The following is a 22,120-nucleotide window of genomic DNA, read 5'->3' as shown; positions in this document are numbered from 1 at the left end:
CGATGCTTGTTCGCTGCTAACCGCGGTGCGCAAAGATATTCCTTCAACTCAAGCAAGGGGAGTACGAATGCGGTACCTCGCGCCGTACAGACAGACACTAGCAGCGAACCGCAGGAAAGATGGCACTACGCGGATGGTGTGCTGGTGCGCTCGGCACGACGCGGGCCCAGAAGGGATACCTTTTCAAGCAATTGGTTATTGCGAATGGAGGCTTCGTTCGTCCCGGTGCAGTGGACACTTCCAAGCGACCAGGGGCGGCGAAACAAGCTCCCAATCAGCATCGACGACACTCGGCCTTCCCCAGCTGTCGCACTGCAGCCTTCATGCAGCGATATGAGGATAGAAACATGCGCATGTTGACAGCTGGGGATTATATTGCGGCGAGGGCGTTGATCGCCGTCCGTTGGGGGCCAGTGGCGGCTAGCTGACTGCGCGCGCGATTGTCTGCGTCTTTCAGCATTCTTCTCACCCGAACAAAGACGTCGCCCACGCGGTGTAGCTGCGGCGTTTCACAACTCTGCATCACGCCTTGGTCACACTATCACGGCCGATTCGCGCGGGAGACCGCAATTTTCAGATCCGGAAACCTTCCTCGCTGTCTGCTGGTGGGCATGTGGACTCTGGAGTAGTTGGGCGCTTAGAGGTGCCTGGCCGGACTGCCGAGACTCTGCAAAGTCATCACACGCCTCTGCAAATCAGAGGCGCCATGCGCATGGCCACCTCGGACGCTATTCGCTCCGCCTCGACAGAGGCTTTCCCTCCCGCCCGACAAGACCTGCATACGCGAAGCTCAGTGGTCGCTGGCCCCTGTAGATTCAATATGCTAGCGACGTGCCTATTCGCTGCCTACTCAATGCTTCGAGGGCTGACATGCAAAGGCTGGCCATGCTGGCGGGCCCGTTTTGCTCTGTTCATTCGCCTGAAGCGTCTCTTTGGCGAGCAATGCCATGGTTGCACGAGGCCCTCGAGGCCAAGTCCCGTAATCCATAAGTGCTGATGCCCCCCGCCACCGCACGCTGCCCGTTCTGCGTCGACTACCATCAAATCGTGTACCCCAAAGCTGACGGGTCACTGAATCAATAAAGACAAGGACTTCCGCTTCGCAACAGTCTTTGCTTTTCACATTGCACCGCCAAAATGTTTCATTTTACCGAGCTCGTTTTTATCGCCGCTACCTGGTCGCTCGCTACTGCACATACCGTTATCGTCTACCCAGGATGGAGAGGAAACAACATCCACACCAACGGAACCAAGTCTGACACAGACCCATCGATTCCTGATGGCTCGATCGGTATCAACTACCACGAAGACACCGGCACATATGGATTTCCATACGGCATGCAATGGATGTACCCATGTACGTTTTCCCGATTGGGTATCCCGCGCAGGAGAAGATAATTAACATGAACTTCTAGGTGGTGGCATGCCAATGTCGCAAAATCGCACAAAGTGGCCGGTCAACGGCGGCGCCGTCGCAATCCAACCCGGATGGTTCCCAGGCCACTCGCTCGCCATGTTCTACGTCAACATGGGTTACGGCAACGAACCGCTAAACTACTCGCACACAATGGTGCCAGTCTTCCAGATCCAAGGACCTACAAATCAGGAATACCCCGGTTCCTTCTGTCTACCACAAGTTCCATTACCTGCCAACTACACACCCCAGGTTGGAGACAATGCGACTATCCAGATTATTGAGCTTGCGCAACACGGCGCTGCTCTTTACAACGTGAGCGCAAGCGCCTGAACATGACAACCGCATAGTTGCTAATAGATTCCAATAGTGTGCCGACATCACTTTCGCCGAACCAGAGGATGTTCCCGAAGTCAACAGCTCAAACTGCGTTAACACAACAGGCGTCGACGACCACATTGGCTTCCAAATCGTATACTCCACAACATCATCGCCGGCGCCACACAACATGGTCGTCAACACCTATGCATCGATCATAGTGCCGGCAATGCTAGCAGCAGCGTCGTGGATTACATGGGTCGTCTAGTGCACGAACCTGATCTTTATCTGCGAATATAGTCTTTTTATGGGCAAGGAGTTTTGGCGCGAAAGATATCCGGTCTCTTTTGAAGCGACGATCTCGATTTAGAGCGTACGCAGTGGTTTGATCTGGGTGGTTGGTGGACCAGCTGTGCAGCAGCTATGACGGTCTTTCTTATGGGCACATAACACGTTACTGTGCGGTATGATGTACAGAAGCTACACATCGAATACCATCCATAATCCTAACACTTGCATTTCCACTACTTGCTCACTCACCGTAAGCTATATGCCGTCATGCTTATACCGACTACAACAAAAAATAGCTTGTGTATATAAGCCGTCAGCAGGACGCCTGATCCGCATGCGCAACCCCGCTGCGAGCGGATGGCTTGAACTACAGCTGCAGGCCATAGCAGACCCCTAATCAAGGGAGGCACAGTTCCCACACAATCTTTACTGTGGTTTGTGCGGGCCACAGCCAAGCTCGCCGCCATTCCGCCATCGGAAATCCCGTTCCGAGCCTCCCTTTCCCCACTAAAACCCAACCAGACCCTGGCCTCTCACGATGATTTTCTACGCGCCCAGGTGGTCCCCTTCCCGTCATCGCCTCGCCCTCGATACTTTGGCCACGCCTTACTTACGCGCCCATGCAAGCCGCACCTTAAGTCGACGACGCGACGATCGGTGTACCTTTTCTGTTGCGGTGTGCGTCATTGTGGGTTTGAGGCGCGCTTGTGGTGAAGGGAGTATGCGCTTGGTTTCCTTTTTGCCGAGACTGAGTAAAGAAAGGTGTGTGGTTGGGAGATATGAGCAAGAAAGGAAGAGGCCGTGTTAAGAGGAAGGAGGTGCAGAGTGATGATGGGTGGACCGTTATTACTCATGGCTTGGCGAGCATCTCGCTTGATGGGAATGGGAAGAAGGAGGCAGATGCTGGGTCCTTGCCTACGAAGATAGTAGAGGGGTTGACGGCGGAGAAATTATTGGACGACTTTCGCCTCCTTCAAGAGCGATGGGAAGATACGCTGCTTGCAAAGCAAATCAAAGAGATTATGGAGAAGAGGAGCGCTGATGGCAAATGGGGTGTTGAAGAAGCAGTATGCATTGGCATCGGCAGTTTCAGTCGAGACTGGGCGCATCGGTGGAGGAGTCTGTGGCAGCTTGTACTGTTGGTCGATGTAGTCAACCGGCGTATGCTATTCAACCTTCACCCTTCGCATCTGCCAGAGATAACTAATTTCCACGCAGTCAACGACGAAAACAAGGACACCAAGATACAATGTTTCGCGCAGGACCCAGCCTTCACACCTCTTGACATCGAATTGCTATCCCATCTCTCTATTACAGTCCTCGAATCCGATCTCCAGGCCCGTATCACGTCCAGATCCTTCGTCTACTCGCCATTCGTGGACTGGTTCCTTCTTCTACCAACTTTCCTCAAATCGAAAGACCCGGTGCTGTACGTAGGCAACGAAATGCTGGATGATTATAGTGTATATGCGCAAACGAAGGAGAAGAAAGAGCGGCTAGAGGAGTGCAATGAGGTGGGCAAAAAGTGGATAGAGGGTAGAGAAAAGGTGGCGCTAAGAGAGTTTGAAAAGCATGGGAATGCGCTGAATGGGATGGTTGTTTATTCGAGGAAGAGTGATGAGGACACAGAGGAAGAGGAAGATACAGAGGCGAAGCTTGGAGAAGAAGATGACAAAGAGGCGACTCCCAAAGAAGAGATCTAGCCTATCATACGGATACACCCACCCGTGGATGTATTAATTGTAAGCGTTGGCTTCAATTGGTCCCCAACCTTGGTACGCAGCAAAAGTTCGGAAATCTCAACCGAAGTACATTCCTTGGAGGCTAGCATACAATATATACATGAGGCCTCCATCTCGCTCAACTTATACTTCAAAACCTCAAGACCTCGACTCGCAACCCCCATGTACAATTCTGAATCTACTCTTACCCGAGATCGCAACTTCCACACCAGGCGACACCAAAGCCTGAAGACTAGCGCTCGCGAATACCGAAGGCATCGGAAAACGATGTCTCACAAAAGCCAAATGCGTGTACGATTAGAGAACACATTGTCTCCTTCGCACCAGGAAGATGAACAGACCTTTCTGGTGCCAGAAGACAAGCTAGCAATGTAAGATACCTAATCAACCCACTGCAGTCGGGCATTGCTAACTGAACAGCTCACAACGCAACGCATCTGTTTCACCTCTACTACGCTTACCACCCGAAATCCGAAACCAGATCTGGGAATACTCCATGAGTTGCGCCTATATATTAATAAGATATCGCCATGACAGCGACAGAACAAAATCAAAGCTCCGTGGGATTCCCCAAAGCGACGATGGCAGGACAACAAAGGATATTGCCCTTCAATTACCAGCAACCTCGAGACAGATCCACTCAGATACGCGTTTTCTGATATTCTCACTCGCCACTTTCAAGATCAGTCAGGAATACCTGTTTCGATTGCTCTCGAAGCACGCGCTTCTTCGAAACATCGAATTCCTACGTATGTCTACGGCATGCTTGCGGGACTTGACATGTCAATGTCCTCTGATTACCGAGAATCAAGGCTTGTATCAAGCATTCCGATCTCAGGGCGATCGTTTCACTAAACTGTTCCCACGTCTGACACACTTGGAACTCGCCCCCGGCACCGTGGACGGGTACCACGATTTCGACCACCTTGATCCATACGACAAGAGAACCCGCGCCATGAAAGGAGCCGAGTTTTACCGCAAGCTATTGGAGCAGCGGATACGGGATCGAGAGGATAGGCCGTCGTTGACTTTTAGTTGGAAATGATCCATGGAGCAGCTAGCTCTTGCGATGGCTTCAAGTGGTATATAGGTATTTACGCGTGTACTCTTCGGTACTCGGGGTCGCTACGGCAATTTTCAACAATGTATCAGGCTCGGAAAGTCAGAATCCGATTGGGTCTGGAAGAAGAGGCTCTGTCACGGGCATATGGTAGCTAAAACGTAATGGATACAGAATCGAACAAGAGTCGCTACTGGAACATTTCAATGAAACAAGAATGGTCTCCTTGGGGCGACATCAGCGCACTGATTACTCGAGCAAGTGAAATGGGCGCTCTCCTTCCAGGTCAAGTACTGCGCACCACTGCTCAGCTTAGCCACTCCATCACACAGCTCCATCTACACAACTGCAACCAACCACGAAATACATATATCTGGATATCGCATTACAATCTCTATCGCGCCCCAACCCTCCAACATGGAACATCCTCCAGAACCCGATAATTCTGCGTCAATGACGCTACAGCAAAACAACAGCAGCAAGGCAGTCATCCTAGCAAGTGGGCTGGTGGATGTCACCCACATGTCTGAACACATCGCCGCAATGTCAGTATTTCCCCGCTCTGATTGTTACCACATTACTGACGCAAGCAGTGCTCATCGTAACACGACAACCTCTCGCCTCTTACAACTCCCCGGCGAACTCCGGAACCAAATATGGGAGGTAAGACCTGGATACACGACATTTGTTTGTGATATCCACTGACATCGCCTCTCCATCTCTACAGTACGCGTTAAGCTATCCCTACATAAGCCTCCTCTTGGGTTCCTCCTCCAAGATTTTACGCGGGTGGGCATACACATACGCAGATCCCGAACAGCGAACAAGCTACAGGCCACTCAAATCAGCGCTCCACCTCCCCGAGACCTGTCGCCAGATCTACAACGAAACAGCTACCTTAGCATACCGCCTCAACGTCTTTGTACTAAATAGCCCAATAGTCGAGGTCGAGTCCAGGGGCAATCTGTTCAGCACGTCCGCACATATGCTTGCTATTCAGACAGTCCAGCTGCGTGAATACGAGGTAGAATCTTTGTTACGTCACCTGCAGGTCGGCGACGCGAATGTCTTTACTGGACTCTCTGGCTTACGGCGACTCGAGATTGTGCGGACCAAGCCCAAGATTAGGCGGCAGCGGATAGGGATACTAGGTCAGCAGCCTCCGGTTCAGCAGCCTCCGGTTGAGCAACGTCTTCGGGCATATGAGGAGTTTAAGGACCTCGAGATAGTGTGGCTGGCACAAGGAGGGTAACTTTGGAAAGATGTGGATAGCCGCTGGGAAAATGGGCACGAAGAGCAACACTGACTTAGAGGTCGGCTGAGAAAAGTGCTGGGCGCGAGCGGAGATCAGACGTTTCCAAAGGTTAGTAAACATACCAATTATCATGTACTAGTACATTTAGATTAAAGCATAGCACTACCTTACACAAGAAAAAAACTAAACAGGTCTGCAGACTACATTAACCTATAACTTTAGAAAGTAGGTAACCTAACGTTAACGTAGGCTTTAGGCTGTTTAATTTTTACCTAGGTTAGCGTAGTACACTAAGTCTAACGCTACCTTCGTCTATCTATACTCGCGTTAAGTTCTCTAAATTAATGCTTGCAAGACTTATGTTCTCAAAGCCCGTACGCCGCACATCATCGGCCTCTCAAAAGGAACATGTTATTGAAAATTCGACGCCCAAGATGAACGAGTGTTAGAAAGAAGATATCCGTCATCTATTTGCGCCTCTACACCGCTCCCACGAGAAGTATATAAACTGTCACTTCTCCACATTGTTCCACTTCTTACACACCACCTTCCTCCAGCATTTTTCCAAAATGACGTTGTCAATGATTTATGCGAGTTTCCTGTCTTCCTTTTCCTCCTATTTCCAAAACGGCCAATCTATCATTACATGTGACTGTGTCACAAGGATCTTGGTGTTCATCGGTTCATGCGAAGCCCTCCTTCTAAGCCTCTCGAAAAGAAAAGTTGACTCGGTACAAAACATGCCGCGTTTCGCTCGAAATTCGCGGCTATAAAACATCCAAAGAATCGACGATGACTGATGATGGAGATGTTGACGGATGGGAGCAAAAAGCGCGACATGAAAAGCGTGCGAAAATACGACATGTCTCCGTCCGCATAGAGAGAGAGACGTATATAAATATTTGCAGTCTGCAGTCTGCCATCTCTGCCTTCCTTCTATCATATTATACTTGCATGCCGTTTTCCAAACTCAGAGAACAACAGAACCATGTCTGCGCCTTCCCTCTTTCTCAAAAACAATTACACCGAAGACATGCGCCTGTCGTCTCCCCGCTTCTCTAGCCACGGAATGAGAAACCTCATGTGCCGATTTTGAACACATACGGCGGCATTCAAAAAGTGCTGAAGCAGCAGAACATGGAAAGATTGTGCTTCCTTGTTCAAAACATATCGGTTCCCCGCGATGAGTGCGCCCTCCGGACAACTCTGGACGCATATAAAGTCGCCTCTCTGTCTCCTACTTTCTCTCTTCCTACACACCACAGTTCTCCTTTCTTCTCCAAAAAGCGTCACATACTGTTCGATGGGTCTTTCCTTCTCCGCGCCCTTTCGCACCTTGAATATCCAAAAGTTTTCCATGTGTTCTATCCTACTTCCAAAAAACACCTGGGGGACATCTTATGTCTAATCAGGCAAGATACTGAACCTTCGTATTCTGAAAGTGGTTCCGCCAGGTGGCATGTCATTCTCCCCTCGCCTCTACTCTTTGAAGAGCCACTCTAAAAATAGAAAAGCCAGAACTGTCATATGGAGAGGAAGAGAAGCTGTCCAAAAGAATGGATCCGCAAATCGATGTGCTGCCACTCTCCTCGCCTCAGCTATAAGATCTGCGCTTTTTGCTCTTCCTTTTTTTCTTACCCACACATTCCAAAGTCATTCTACAAAAGTAGCTCACCCTCTCAACATGACTGTGAGCTCGCGGTGTGTTCTAAAAGACATGCAAGACTATCCGATGTGTTCGAAGATCAAAGCGTAAAATCTCATGTTTTCGTGTGAGAAGAGCGTGTTGAAACCGATCGCATATTTACGATGGGACCATCTGGGAGGACATGATACCAAAACGAGCCAGGGATGCTCTCATGTCTTGTGCGGAGAATGGGCCGTTGTCGAGGCTGGAATGAACAGTGATGATGGTGACCATCATCATACCAAGCTTCAACGTCGAAATACTTTCACAACATTGCGAATGCAACAAACTCACGACATCAACAGAGGATTGCAGAAGTCTTCTGGAGAGAGAAAAGGTGTCCGACTACCTACGCATTCCACCTCGCAGAGACAGCGCGACACTACACGCTTCGTTCACTTTTACCCCCGCCTATTTGCCCATGCCCTTAAGATAAGCCTCCCACCCATCCTCCAAAAGTGCCTTATCCTTGCGCATGACTTCCTTCTCATTCCCCTCCATCCAAACCCTCAACCTCTCCCGGATCGTCTTATCCTCCGCACCAAGGATACGCACCGCAAGCAGCGCAGCATTGGTCGAGTTATTGATACCAACAGTAGCAACAGGCTCGCCACGCGGCATCTGCGTCATGCTAACAAGACTGTCCCAGCCATCCATCACACTCGCCTTGACAGGCAGACCGATGACGGGAAGTGTGGTCCACGACGCACACATACCGGGTAGATGGGCTGCACCACCCGCAGCGCCAATGATGACTTTCAGCGATGTCTGAGAGGCCGTCTTGGAGAACTCGCGGAGCCAGTCGGGGGTGCGGTGGGCGCTGGTGATGCGCGTGGTGAAAGGGATTTGCAGCTTGGTCAGGATCTCAAGGCCGGCGCGGAGGACAGGGAGATCGGAGTCTGAGCCCATGATTACGGCGACGAGGGGCTCTTCTTTGGAGCTATCTGAACTGCGTGATTCGACGGTCTTGCCCTTTTGTGCGTCCACGAAGTCGACGAGAGGCTGGATCTCGCGTTCGGCGGCTGCGAGTGTGGGTGCTGTGATGGTGATGTGGCCCATCTTGCGGCCGGGACGCGCATCGCCTTTACCGTAGAGGTGAATGGATGCGTTTGGTGATTCGAGAGCCCTCTTAGCGACCTGAACGTGGGAGTCTGGAGTCTTGCCGCCAAGGATGTTCAGCATGATGGAGGGCTCGCGGAGGCGGAGGCTAGATTGCGAGATGGGTAGGTCAAGGATGGCTCGAAGATGCGCGTCGTATTGCGAGATGGGGCAGGCTTCGATCGTGTAATGTCCTGAGTTATGGGGACGAGGCGCGATCTCGTTGATGAGCAGGCTGTCGTCCTTGAGCAAGAACATCTCAACACCGAAGACACCCTTGCCTTCGAAAGCACCGATAGCTTTCTTTGCGAGTTCCTGGGCTCGTTGTGCAGCCTCCTCTGCTACATTCCTTGGCGGTGCGTATGTGAGCTTGCAGATGCTGTCTTCGTGGACAGTCTCGACAGTGGGGAATGTGAGCACGCCGTCCTTTGTCTTGACGACCATGACTGCGAGCTCCATCCTGAAGTCCGCCCAGCGCTCTGCATATAGCGGCCTCTTTCCTAGTGCCTCAAACGCTGCATCAACGTCCGCCTCTGTCTTCACCACAAAGTTGCCCTTACCGTCATACGCCTCTGTCTTGCTCTTGAGCATGAACGGATAGCCATATGACGAACCTACTTCCTTCAACCCCGCAACGCCCTTTCCTTCGAGATCGATACTATCTGCGACATCCACTCCGTGCTCTTTCAGGTACTGTTTCTGGGCGTATTTGTCTTTGATGGTCCGTAGTGTTTTCCAGCTGGGCTCAACAACGACCTGCCCCGCTACCTCTTCCAGCATATGGGTATCGACATGTTCGATCTCGACAGTGACGACGTCGGATGATTCTGCGAGTTTCTTTACAGCCGCTGCATCCTTGAAAGATCCCTCGATATGGCCGTCGTGCGCTGATATCTGCTTTGCTGGTGATGCCCCGACGTCCAGGACATTGACTTGAACGTTCAATCGGTTGGCAGCCTCGATTAGCATACGGCCCAGTTGGCCGCCGCCTAGCACCCCTACTTTTCGACTGTCGACCATTTTGCCAGAGTTGTTGTCAATGTCAAGTAACTCAAGTGATGCAGTGACTAGTCGGGGCATTACGTCGGGTGGTTTAGATTGGCTAGCGCTGGTTGGCTGAATGTGGGGGAGCCGCAGAAAATTTAGCACGCGAAAAACTTCGTGGTTCAACATCGCTATACAGTATTACCTGTTGCGGGCAAATTATCCTGCATGTGAAATTCGCAAATGCTCACACTGACATTTGAATAGTGACGACATGCACGTTCATAGGGAAGGTGGTTCATGATTTAACCATGAGCTCGGGAGAGCCCATGTGTATGCTTTCATTTCATGTTGAGCATTGAGTATCTTTTTGCAGGCTTTCGAAGAGCCCTTGCCAGTCATGAAGCGCGCCTCGTAAGAATTCCCATGACCATGACCACGCCAACCCAGAGAAACCAAGAGTGCTGTAAGCACACGCTTAAACCTTGAAACCACGCGACCTTCTGCGTCCACGGGCACGCTCGAACTTGCGGCCCTTGCTCTCGACGTAAGGCTTCTTGTGGGAGTGGGGACCGAAGCCGAAATGCTTGAAGGCCTCACGGGCGTTCTTGGGTCCACGGAGGAGGAGGGTGTTGGATCCAGTGGGGAAGCGGGTAGCGACCTCGTCGATGGTGAGGCACTCACCACCGGCCTTCTCGATGCGGGCGCGGGCAGAGGCGGTGAAGCGGAGAGCCGCAACGGAGAGCTTGGGGACCTCAAGCATGCGGTTGTCGTCAGTGACGGTGCCGACCTAACGGTATGTTAGCTATCGATCTTCGCTAAGGGCATCGCTTGACGTACAACGACGACGGTCTTGCCGGCGTGCTCCTTGGCGGAGTGCTTGTTGGCGGCGTTCGCGACGATCTTGGAGACGGAGACCGGCTGTACTGTGTTAGTTGCGCTGTTCTGTCGATTATGCGATCGTTCGTCTTACGGGACGGTTGGTCTTCGACATCATGAGGCGTCGCAGAACGGTCTTGTTGAAGTTGGCATCGGTACGGCCTGTCTGCTGTTAGCACAAACAATATGCGCATTCGTCAAGTAAGGTACTTACGAGCCAGGAACTTGTAAAGGCGCACCAACAGCCTGACGTAGGGGTTGGTGGACTTAGGGACCTCTGTATACTCGTCAATCTCTCTCCTTCGAAGGCTTCATGTTGCGTCTAAAAGACAGCTGTCGCCAGCGCATTGCTGCGCCGACTCGACGGGGGATCACATACTGCGGTGCCCGTCTCGAACATGGTGGCGGTCGAGGTCGATTCCCATCTTGACTGATTTTGAGCGTGTTGTGCTGTGGGTTAGTAACGACTGAGGGAGGAAGCTGAAGTTCGCGATTCGAATTTGGCAGGAAAGGGCAGCTTGGCGTGGTGTGGCCCGTGCGAAGCGAGAACTCCAGAACTCCACTGGGCAGGAGCGAAGGCCGCGCATGCATCACAGCACGACAGCATAGAACATCATAATCGATAATTATTATCCACGTACGTGAGCGTATTCTACATGCGATCCCGTTCTAGTAGTCGTATCTTCGTTATCGTAGTTTGCCCGTAATATTTGTCGTCAAAGACATCACGAGTACAGTGGAAGAAATGCATCGGATGCTCCACGGCATTACCAATTATATAGCTACAAGTATATACTTTCGCTCGCAGTTCTGTGATGCCTGCAAGATCTATGTGCCAAAAACGTGTTACTTAATCATTTCCTGTCATTGCTCCCTGACATGCGATTGACACCAGTCGCGTACCGAACCACAAAAAGCATCAAAGAAGGCTCCGTCGGCATGAAAGCTCCTGCTCGTCTATGCGTATAAACACCGGTCACCGTACACTCCAAGCCCGCTCCAAGCTAACGATAAAACGACAAGGGGGAAGGGAAAATGAGATAGACCAGCGTACTGCAAGTAGGCCTACTCCCAGCTAGAAAATGGCCAAGACCGATTTTAGAAGGAACCAGTTCTTCATACAGCCTTGTCGCCAATGAGCTTGCCGATGCCGTTGTAGACCTGGTTGGTCGAGTCGGGGGCGTAGCGGGGTCCGAGAGAGCCAAGGACGAGGAACATGCCAATGATGACGGCGGCGAAGACCATCAACTTGCGGAGGACGGGGCGGGTGTGGCCAAACTCCTGCCATTTCATGCTGCCCTGGCCGAGGTACTCCTTCAGCTTCTCTCCGCCGAGCTTGTAGTAGACGAGACCACCAAGGGCGATGGCGTAACCGAAAGCCTGGAGAGGAGAGACGGGGTCCTTGAAAAGGAACATGGATGCAAAGACGAGGAGAATGTCCTTGAGTACACCGGAGAGGGTAAGGACGAGCGAGGAGGTCTTGCCAATCTGAAGATGTGTCAGTGAATGTTTGTGGAGTGTGTAGAAGAAAACGTACCAGGAAAACGACGGAGACGTTGAGCAAGAAAGCGACGGATGCGTTGGCCAGCAGAGTGATAAGACCGACGCGGTCGATGTCAGCCATAGACATCTTGGGAAGCTCAGTGAACATGAGAATAACACCGTTGATGAAGGCGCAAGCAGGGGCGTAGTAGTAGAGGGATACGAGGGGGTCCATCTTGAAGTCGGCACCGCTGAGAAGGCGCTGGACCATGACCAGACGGACAGCCTCGAAGACGATACCAGCGGCCTGGAAGAGGAAACCAATCATGACGAACTTGATCTCTCCCAACGAGGCAATGACTACACCGATGACGATGAAGGAGACGTTTCCGAGGGTCTTGAGGTTGACAGGCGCAACTCCGAGACTCCAGGTGGTGATGAGGACAGCGACGGGCATAGTAGCCTGTTGGGGTCAGTAGCTGCTACAGGTCCATTTTCGTGGATAACATACCTTCAGCATCTGGATGAAGGCCACACTCAGGTATAGATATGCTTGGTTACCGCAGATCAAGCTCATACTGAAGAAGATACCGATGGGGACGATGGCTCGCAGGTATACGCGTCCGGTCATGGGCACCTTTTTCCTGGAGTCGAGGACGGTGGTGAAGCGGGCGAGGATCTGGGTCATGACGGTCGCAAAAACCAAATGCCATGTTGTGAGGAAGATGGGGTAGTCTGTCGGTGTGTTAGGATGCGGTGTTGCGACGGAGTAGAGCAGACGTACGGAACTTGGCTGTGTCTAAGATGTACTTGTTGAAGACGATTGTGCTGGAACTGAGCGAGATCCATGTTGCAATGTATACTGCAGGGTGGAAAGATGGCGCCTCGGGGGCTGGCTTCTGCGCATCGGGGTTGACAGTCGGCAGCACAGGCAGCGCTGTGTCGCGCGAGGCCTCGACCGAGGATCTCATCTTCTCGTCTGACATATTTGCGGGTGGTGGCTAACGAGGGACGGTAGAGGTGTTGGGTGAAGGTCAAAGGAGGTGGTTGCGGCGCTGGGAATGCAAGTTGCAAGGTTGCAGTAGCAGTGGGCTAGCGCTGCTGACTGATGGCGGGTGTTGCGCGTCAAGGGACAAGCGTGGCACAAGCAACACGAAGCAGCTGTAACAGCGCTGGAGCAATGAGGAGATAAAGAGCGACGAGAAGTGTTGGGAGCACTTGTAAATGTGACGGTACTAATACCTCGACTGCGCTAGGGAAGGGGAGGGGCGGAGCGGGAATCAGCCAGACGACTTCTAGAGCCGGTGCACAGGGGGGGGTTCTGGTTTAGGCGTGCTATCACTGGGCAACGGCCGACTATGTACTAGAGCTGATATGAGGCCAGATGAAGATTTGCCAGGAGCCGCGCGGGATTTTGCAAGTGCTCGATGAGGTGAAACTGATCTGCTGTGGAGCCCTGAGTGGACGCGCAATCGACCACAGCGGCGCGCACTCCCATCAATGGCGCCGAAATTTTGAGCCGCCTCTTGCACTTGCTTGTGTAGGTGTGTACGCGTACTGGCACCCTGCAGAGAGGCGCCGAAGACACCGGTCCCACATATATGTAGAAAAGTGACAGCTTCATGCACATCGCGCACTCTCGCTGCTGCCACGCGCAACGGTTTACATTGCAGGAGCTGTGCCGCGTCGCTGGAGCGCAGGGTGAGGCGCACCGTTAGGGGTATGCAGACTACTCTCGCACACAGGCGTCGTTGCACCGGGGCACTAGCACGACACCAAGTCGATGCGTCGTTGATCTGAGGCTGTAGTCCCCCAGAGATAGAGTCGGTCAAGCTTCACCATGTGCTGCAGCCCGCCAGATTGAGGCTCCACCCGCGGGAACGTGCAGAGGCCATGGTGACACACGGGCAACGCAACGCAACTATCACGGCCCTCGAGGCAGGCCATGGATGGGCAATGAACATGTTGCACGCACGAGTGGTGAAGCAGACGGCCGGCACCAATCAAGTTGAATCAACGCGCCCACGAGTAGCCATGTCCAGCCAGATCGCCGGTCCCCATGGCGGCCTGCCCCTTTTCTCGCCGTTGCAGCGCGGCCGTCTGAAGCCCCCAAGCTCTCCCCAGCCGAGTCCTTCGGCGGCTGGCCCTCTGTTACCCTGGACCCACTTAACGCAGCATCGCCTTGGCGTCCCTAGTTTATCGCCAGCTATATTCCTCCACCACGCCCCAAACGTCTGGCCTCTGCTCCACACCCTCTCTATAACTACAAGTGCTGCTCGCCCGTAGAGTACATGCTCAACTACGCCCGCCAGACTTTGAAGCGCGTTCCGAGTTTTCAGGAAATACTACAGGGCAAGATGGGATCCGCCAAGGAAGAAATGTATGTTCACCGCCTGCCCACCCACACGCCATCCTGCTGAGCACGAGCTGACAATGCCATAGTTCGGTCGACGTGCTCGTTATCGGCGCTGGCCCGACCGGTCTTGGAGCAGCAAAGCGCCTCCACCAGATTGTATGCTCAACACAGAGTCCAAGTGGCGGGGCATGTGCTAACAACAACAGGATGGCCCCTCATGGATGATCGTCGACTCCAATGAGACGCCCGGTGGTCTGGCTTCGACCGATGTCACTCCAGAGGGCTTCGTGAGTACCCCCACCGCCAATTGACCTACCCCCTCTAACACCTCCCCAGCTCTACGACGTCGGTGGCCATGTCATCTTCTCCCACTACAAGTACTTCGACGACTGCATCGACGAGGCCCTCCCCAACGATGACGACTGGTTCACCCACGAGCGTGTGTCCTACGTCCGCTGCAAGCGTAACTGGGTCCCCTACCCATTCCAGAACAACCTGTCCATCTTGGACAAGGACGACCAGGCCAAGTGTGTTGACGGCTTGATTGACGCCGCACTCGAGGCCCGCGTGGCAAACACCAAGCCCAAGGACTTTGACGAGTGGATCATGCGCCAGATGGGTGTCGGCATTGCTGACCTCTTCATGCGACCATACAACTTCAAGGTCTGGGCTGTGCCCACCACCAAGATGCAGTGCCAATGGCTCGGAGAGCGTGTCGCCGCCCCCAACGTCAAGGGTGTCATCAACAACATCATCCACAACAAGACCGCAGGAAACTGGGGCCCCAACGCCACCTTCCGCTTCCCCGCGCGAGACGGTACCGGTGGTATCTGGAAGGCCGTTGCAAAGACACTGCCAGACTCCAAGACAAGATACGGTGACCACGGCAAGGTCACCAAGGTTGATGCCGACGGCCACAAGGTACACCTGAACGACGGCACAGTTGTCAACTACAAGAAGCTCGTCAACACCATGGCTGTCGACCAGCTCGTCGAGTTCATGGGCGACAAGGAGCTCATCGACCTCAGCAAGGGTCTCTTCTACTCCACCACCCACGTCATTGGTGTTGGTCTCCGCGGCGAGCGACCAGAGCGCATTGGCGACAAGTGCTGGCTGTACTTCCCCGAGGACGACTGCCCATTCTACCGCGCCACCATCTTCTCCAACTACTCGCCATACAACCAGCCGCAGAAGGACGTCAAGCTCGCCACTCAGCAGATGGCTGATGGCTCCAAGCCCAGCTCCACTGAGCCCAAGGAGGGCCCATACTGGTCCATCATGTTGGAGGTCTCCGAGTCCAGCATGAAGCCCGTCGATGAGAAGAACATGCTCAAGGACTGCATTCAGGGTCTCATCAACACCGAGATGATCAAGTCGGATGACGAGATTGTCTCCACCTACCACCGCCGCTTCGACCACGGATACCCCACTCCCTCGCTCGAGCGTGAGGGCGTTCTCACCAAGCTTCTCCCTGCCCTCCAGGCCAAGGACATCCTGTCTCGTGGCCGCTTCGGCTCATGGCGCTACGAGGTTGGTAACCAGGACCACTCGTTCATGTTGGGTGTAGAGGCTGTCGACCACGTTGTCAACGGTGCTGTTGAGCTTACCCTCAACCACCCCGACTTCGTCAACGGCCGCAAGAACGAGGAGCGTCGTCTCAAAGACGGTGCCCAGATCTTCAGCCAGAGCCCCTTGGCTCTGAGGAACAAGGGTGTTGAGTAAGCGCATATACACTAGATCTTCGATATGTGTAGTTTCGGGAATGTTTATGGATACCACGTTATGTTATGAGAAGGGATGGGAAGACATGGAGTCGGCGCATTTGTGCGGAAACTCTAGGTAGATAGTTGCATATATTTTGCATCTTGAGAAGGTGTTGAGCAAAAATCATACACTTAGACTTGCACTTGAACACATGTTGTCCTCCTCTAAAGGTGCTTCAACTTCTGTGATCGCTTCTTTGAAGGAGTTGCCCGCGCACCAACTTCACATTCACAAGACAACACACTTCGATACTGCAAAACATTCGCAATCGCATTCCGATCGATCGATCTCAACAAAACCACCTCACTCTACATGACTAGCCCCAATCAAACCACGGACATTTTGACCGTCACATCGTCATCTCAATTTCCCGCGCGAACATGGTGCGCGAGTCGCAGCAATTACATTCGTACACACCAACAAGCGTGAAGTGGGTAACGGGCCCCCACCCCAAGTGTATAACGGGCCGATTGTGTCCAGCACGCCAACCGATAGTTAATCTACCCTCGTTACACCACCGCTGCTGTGGAGTACATGGGATTCTTGGGGGAGACGCGTACAACATTCGATAACTACGGTTGTACTACGGAGACCTGTCGGGGATGAGAGGTGAAATGGAAGGGTAAATAGGAATGCGTGACGAGGTGTGAAGATTTTTTTTCTCCCGGGCGGGTAGGTGTAGAAGTGTGGGCTTGGGGTAGGTGGAGCGAGGAGGAGAATGCATGGGGAAGGTGTTTGTAACGTGGCATTCTTGGTGATGTGTGTCTGTGGTTTGCAAGTCGGTGTAGGTAGTGGGGTTGTAGCGTGCACATACGTTGCGTATATTGGCTTTTGTATAGATCACGTGTTCATCTTTTGTCGACACACCTGCATACTCAGTCCGACGCAATCAAGCCTTGCTCGCTCTGAATTTCCTCAACACCTCCCTCTCCTCCTCATTCCTGGCTACACTCTCTTCATCACCAACTGGTAGGCGCTGATGTTTCCACTGCTTGCCTCCAGCGCCATAGTCCGCGCTAACCTGCGCGTCACCAACAATGACCCATTTGTAAATCGTCAAGCCCTCTAGTCCGACAGGTCCTCTGGAATGGATCTTGTTCGTTGAGATACCGACTTCGGTGCCGAAACCATATCGCTGGCCATCCGCCATGCGCGTGCTTGTGTTCCAGTAAACAGAAGATGAGTCGACCGCTGCGAGGAAGGTCTTTGCTGTGGCTTCCGATGTGGTGAGTATGGCATCGGTGTGGTGAGAACCGTGAGCGTTGATGTGGTTGATGGCTTCGTCGACGTTGGTGACTGTCTTGATGGCGAGTATGTAGTCTAGGAACTCGGTGTCGTAGTCTTTTGGTCCGGCTTCTTGAAGAAGTGTGGCGGAGTGTGGGTCTAGTTTGCCTTTGAGGGCGAGGAGCGAGGTGTGATCGCAGCGGAGAGATACTCCCTTTTGTAAGAGTGCTTCTGCGACGGTGGGAAGAGTAGTGCTCAGGGCTGCTTCTTCAACGATGAGTTGCTCGAGGGCGTTGCAGCCAGCTGGGTAGCTCGTCTTTGCGTCCAAGACTATCTTGGTGGCCTTTTCGGCGGGGTAGTCCGCGCAGAGGTAGGTTGAGCATATCCCATCTGCGTGGCCGAGGACCGGGATGGTGGTCGTGTCTTTTACATAGCGGACTAGCTTGTTACCACCGCGAGGAATACAGAGATCGATATATGTATCCTGCTTCAGCAAATCGGCGATGACATCGTGTGTTTGGACTAGTTGCAGGCAGTCTGATGGGACTGCTGTTGACGTAAGAGCCTTGGAGATGATGGATGCAATGGCCGCGAAGCTGTTGCTGGACTCTCGACCACCTTTGAGAATAGCTGCGTTTCCGGACTTGATAGCGAGCGCGGATATGTTCGCGATGACTTCGGGTCTAGCTTCAAAGATGATGAGAAGAACGCCAATGGGACACGTTATCCTTGAGAGGACCAAGTCATCATCCAGTAGGGTCTTCGCGGTGGTCTTATTGATAGGATCCTCCAACTCCTTCACGTCCAGTATCCCCTGCAGCATATCCTCATACTTCCCCGGCTTCCCCAGATCCAGTCTTTTGACCAAACTTGCACTTAGCGTGCCTCCTGCTGCGGCCTTGTTCGCAGCTTCCAGATCGCGTGCATTGGCCGCTAGAACCTCCTCTTTTCCAGTTGCTAGTGCAGCATGGATAGCAGTCAGTGTGGCATTCCGCTCCTCGGTAGACAGGACTGCAAGTTTCCGGGATCCGAGTCTAGCCGCCTGGGCGACCTCGAGCGGCGTGGCGTTGGTGAGAGACATTGTCACTTGGGTTACTTCGTGAGGTGGTGAGACCTCGTAACGTCGATAAATTCTTGATGGACGTGTGACTCAGATTCGTCTAGAAAGGGACAAAGTCTTCCACGGTGTTCTCGGAAGGATCGTATGCAGGGTCTTGTGCCGCTGCAGGTGCTATTGGAGACTAGAAGCGGATCGTATGCGGAGTGCGCGTTGTGTCTAAAGATAGGTGCAGGATCTGGTGTTGCGGGGTCTGGATGCTGGATGCATTGCGCCACTTTTCGACGCCACACCCGAGTTGAGGTCTGGGATACCGCCATGTCACCTACACCGTGTTTTGCACTTTGCGCGATACCCGTACACTGTGTAAACTACCACGGACTTTGTTGAGGAGAAGAAATTCGATTGCGTCATATTCGAGATGCATCCCTGCCTGGGCGCGGTGTTGGCAGCTGCGCTCGGCTGAGGCAGGGGTCTTGGTGTGGCTGGGAAACATCGTCTACCAGCCTCCCGGCGTCGCTCAGCCAACCTCGCCCAATTCCACCGAATCCTGTATCGCGACAAGCCCTGGCCCGCTCTGCTAGCCCGCGCGACACCTCATCATGTAGGTCATTGCTCAGAGATGGCTGGTACACTACATATGCTGGCCGGCAGCTGTGTCTGTCACCATTACACACCTCTACCACTGCCTCTCAAGTGCTGAGCGGGTACCCAACCAAACTTCTCTCTTCACCACGATACTCACACGTGTTACTCGCTAGTACTCGTTTGATATCACAGCACATCTTGGACATCACATCGCATCCCGTCGCTGTACCACAACCACCGGCGCATCCCGTCGGCAACGCTCGCTACCTGCCATCTTCGCCGTCACATCGCACTCAATATGCGCACCACCATGCGAGCACTCACTGCTCTGGCCTCGGTCGCCTTCATTGCCCCCGCTGCCGCTCAGACATGGTCCAACTGCAACCCCACACTACGAAGCGACTGCCCTCCAGATTCAGCGCTCGGGAGGACCGTCAATATCGACTTCTCGTCTGAATCGGAGAGTTTCACACCCCAAGGCAACCCCACATACGGCGATGATGGCGTGTCTTTCACAATAAGACAGTCCGGTGATGCACCCCAGCTTACTTCGCTGTGGTACATCATGTTCGGAAAGGTGGATATCGAGGTTCAAGCCGCACCAGGCGCGGGTATCGTGAGCAGTTTCGTACTGCAATCCGATACATTGGACGAGATCGACTGGGAGTGGCTCGGAGCAGACCCCGACGAGGTTCAAAGCAACTACTTCGGCAAGGGACAGACCACAGACTACAACCGTGGTGCTTTCCACGCCGACCCTGGCAGCCAGTCAGGCTTCAAGAAGTACACCATCGAATGGACCCCGGAACAGATTGTATGGCAAATTAACGGCGAGACTGTCCGCACTCTCGAGCCTGCCAACGCCAACAACCAGTACCCCCAGACCCCCATGCAGATCAAGTTCGGTGCATGGAGCGGTGGTGACTCCGCCAACCCTGCAGGTACCATCTCTTGGGCCCGTGGACCTACCGACTACTCCCAAGGCCCCTTCAGCATGAAGGTCAAGTCTCTCATGGTTCAGGACTACTCCACCGGTACTCAATACGTCTATGGCGACCAATCTGGCACCTCGGGATCTATCAAGTCTGTTGGAGGTACCGTCTTCTCTGGTGGTAACGCTCCCATCGCAGATGCACCCGCCATCACTGCGACTGCGACTGGACAGCCCCTGCCCTTTACTCCTCACCAGACCTCCGACTACACACGCCCCAGCGTCTACCCCTGGATTCCCGACCCGTCGGCGACTCCCACCGCGCAGCCAACATTTGCGAACTACCCTGGGCTCCCGAGCGGGTGGACCGTTTCGGATTCCGGAAAGGTTGTTCCACCCAGCTCAGCCACTGTCAGTAAGCCTTTTTCGAGCCCCTGTCTACTTCAACAATCAAATGCTAACAATCATCTGTAGATGTTCCCTCAAGGTTCCTATACCTCATCGCCGCAAGCTTTGCCTACGGGTTCATCCGACAATGGGCCTAAGACAGTCACCGGATACGACGATCGCGGCTTCACCACTATCCGTACAATATACCCTGCCACAACCCCAGCGCCGACTGCCAACGGGCTGGAGAACAACGCTGCTAAGGACGCCGTTCCTGCTGCGCCTGCACAAGGTGCGTCATGGAAGCTCATGGTGTCCTCGATACTTCCATGGGCCATCGTCCTCATCCACATCCCCGGTTGTATCGGTCTCTAGGCGGGCTGGACCGATCTATGGGATACGATGGTCTTCGGTCCAGCGTTCTACACCGTAGTCGTTGGCATCGTCGCGATGAGTGCATGTGTCAGGAAATGTTTTACGAAAGGATATGTCGGTTTCAAAGTCTCGATCAAATTATGGGCTGCACCTTGGCCAGCTGCAACTTGGAAGTTGAGCTACCAGAATAAAGGCTCCAGAGGGAGTAGGAGGGAGTATATAGGTTTTTGGAACTGGCTTCGGCTACTGTTTGGATTTTGAATTGCATAGCGTTGGGTTGGGTAAGTTGTTGTACAACATCAGCATGGCATCGCATGGGTGGAGTTTAGATACGGGCTCAGGCTCTTTTGAATGTTAGACTAATGACGACTATGTCGTAATGTAATCAAATACTACATCACTAAATGTTTCAACACTATTTCCATGTCTCTAACGTCGAAGGCGCAAACCCCTGCTTGTTATCGAGTCAGATCTCAGATCAAACCTGTGGTCTCCATAACAGCATACAGTTCAAGTCTGAGAGAACACGGGCGTCTTCGTACCAAACGCTCTCGCTAGCGGCCCTTGTGATCAAGTAGCTGCATATAAATACTCCTCGCTGCACGTTCTTCTCTGCTACTAACTCACTTTCGATCCATAAAGTTGGAAAATTCGAAAAGCAAAGCCAGGGATTGCATGTTCTGCTGCCCTTCCTGAGCGGATTACCAAATCTCTTCGAGCTCATACAATGTCTTCTCGCCGTCCCGATCTCTCTGTCATCGCTCCAAAACAGTCCAATGCTGTGAAAATGTGGTACCGGACCTTCTGCTTCGACTTTCTCCAAAGTTTGGCAGTTTTCGAAAGAGGATTGCGCTACGCGGATGAGCAGTTCAAGTTGAAAAAGCGCAAAGTTAGTGTCATGGACTTGCGCGAAATGAACGCAGGAGCTTAGTATGTCCAAGAATTCGCCTCCTCAAGGTATAAAGAGGGCCTCGACTTTGCCTTCCCTTCTACTCATCGACATGAACGAATGGCTTCTTCTTTCCGAAAACTTATCAAGAAAGCAACATGATCGGCGCTGTTGTCCGCTCGAAACCCCCAGAGGATACAGTCATGTCTCTTCCTGCGGCTTTCCTATCTTGCATTGAATCCAAAAGTCTTTCCCGCAAGAGTCACGCGCTGTTCCCAGTCCACAAACACGAAAGACTGTATCAACCGACTTAATGTTCATTGAAATACTGAAAACCGA

The 22,120-nt window shown here is 52.9% G+C and overlaps 9 protein-coding genes across 9 annotated transcripts; 5 read left to right on the top strand and 4 right to left on the bottom strand.

The window, feature by feature from the left end:
- Nucleotides 1–1,137: 1,137 nt before the first annotated feature.
- On the top strand, nucleotides 1,138–2,000 carry J4E93_004844 (uncharacterized protein; the record flags this gene model as incomplete). The annotated part of the gene is made up of 3 exons (XM_049342770.1): nucleotides 1,138–1,357; nucleotides 1,416–1,729; nucleotides 1,785–2,000. 3 exons carry the CDS (start codon nucleotides 1,138–1,140, stop codon nucleotides 1,998–2,000), a joined length of 750 nt encoding a protein of 249 aa, XP_049199770.1.
- Nucleotides 2,001–2,802: 802 nt separating this feature from the next.
- J4E93_004843 (uncharacterized protein) lies at nucleotides 2,803–3,726 on the top strand (the record flags this gene model as incomplete). Its single annotated transcript, XM_049342769.1, has 1 exon — nucleotides 2,803–3,726. The coding sequence occupies one exon, from the start codon at nucleotides 2,803–2,805 to the stop codon at nucleotides 3,724–3,726; it is 924 nt and encodes a 307-aa protein (XP_049199769.1).
- A 1,755-nt stretch (nucleotides 3,727–5,481) lies between these two features.
- Nucleotides 5,482–6,077, top strand: J4E93_004842 (uncharacterized protein; the record flags this gene model as incomplete). Its single annotated transcript, XM_049342768.1, has 2 exons — nucleotides 5,482–5,488; nucleotides 5,635–6,077. 2 exons carry the CDS (start codon nucleotides 5,482–5,484, stop codon nucleotides 6,075–6,077), a joined length of 450 nt encoding a protein of 149 aa, XP_049199768.1.
- A 2,101-nt stretch (nucleotides 6,078–8,178) lies between these two features.
- Nucleotides 8,179–9,945, bottom strand: J4E93_004841 (uncharacterized protein; the record flags this gene model as incomplete). Its single annotated transcript, XM_049342767.1, has 1 exon — nucleotides 8,179–9,945. The coding sequence occupies one exon, from the start codon at nucleotides 9,943–9,945 to the stop codon at nucleotides 8,179–8,181; it is 1,767 nt and encodes a 588-aa protein (XP_049199767.1).
- A 382-nt stretch (nucleotides 9,946–10,327) lies between these two features.
- On the bottom strand, nucleotides 10,328–11,128 carry J4E93_004840 (uncharacterized protein; the record flags this gene model as incomplete). The annotated part of the gene is made up of 5 exons (XM_049342766.1): nucleotides 10,328–10,639; nucleotides 10,690–10,770; nucleotides 10,823–10,890; nucleotides 10,943–10,994; nucleotides 11,108–11,128. 5 exons carry the CDS (start codon nucleotides 11,126–11,128, stop codon nucleotides 10,328–10,330), a joined length of 534 nt encoding a protein of 177 aa, XP_049199766.1.
- Nucleotides 11,129–11,844: 716 nt separating this feature from the next.
- J4E93_004839 (uncharacterized protein) lies at nucleotides 11,845–13,196 on the bottom strand (the record flags this gene model as incomplete). The annotated part of the gene is made up of 4 exons (XM_049342765.1): nucleotides 11,845–12,216; nucleotides 12,266–12,673; nucleotides 12,722–12,945; nucleotides 12,995–13,196. The coding sequence occupies 4 exons, from the start codon at nucleotides 13,194–13,196 to the stop codon at nucleotides 11,845–11,847; spliced, it is 1,206 nt and encodes a 401-aa protein (XP_049199765.1).
- Nucleotides 13,197–14,501: 1,305 nt separating this feature from the next.
- On the top strand, nucleotides 14,502–16,288 carry J4E93_004838 (uncharacterized protein; the record flags this gene model as incomplete). The annotated part of the gene is made up of 4 exons (XM_049342764.1): nucleotides 14,502–14,590; nucleotides 14,653–14,722; nucleotides 14,773–14,853; nucleotides 14,903–16,288. The coding sequence occupies 4 exons, from the start codon at nucleotides 14,502–14,504 to the stop codon at nucleotides 16,286–16,288; spliced, it is 1,626 nt and encodes a 541-aa protein (XP_049199764.1).
- Nucleotides 16,289–17,219: 931 nt separating this feature from the next.
- Nucleotides 17,220–18,635, bottom strand: J4E93_004837 (uncharacterized protein; the record flags this gene model as incomplete). The annotated part of the gene is made up of 1 exon (XM_049342763.1): nucleotides 17,220–18,635. One exon carries the CDS (start codon nucleotides 18,633–18,635, stop codon nucleotides 17,220–17,222), a length of 1,416 nt encoding a protein of 471 aa, XP_049199763.1.
- Nucleotides 18,636–19,497: 862 nt separating this feature from the next.
- Nucleotides 19,498–20,892, top strand: J4E93_004836 (uncharacterized protein; the record flags this gene model as incomplete). Its single annotated transcript, XM_049342762.1, has 2 exons — nucleotides 19,498–20,541; nucleotides 20,605–20,892. The coding sequence occupies 2 exons, from the start codon at nucleotides 19,498–19,500 to the stop codon at nucleotides 20,890–20,892; spliced, it is 1,332 nt and encodes a 443-aa protein (XP_049199762.1).
- Between the last annotated feature and the right edge of the window lie 1,228 nt (nucleotides 20,893–22,120).

This window comes from Alternaria ventricosa (assembly GCF_023758065.1).
Source record: "Alternaria ventricosa strain BMP 2768 chromosome Unknown scaffold_7, whole genome shotgun sequence".
NCBI lineage: Eukaryota > Fungi > Ascomycota > Dothideomycetes > Pleosporales > Pleosporaceae > Alternaria > Alternaria ventricosa.
Note: the sequence above shows the minus strand (reverse complement) of the source record. Positions and strands in the feature narration are given on the sequence as shown.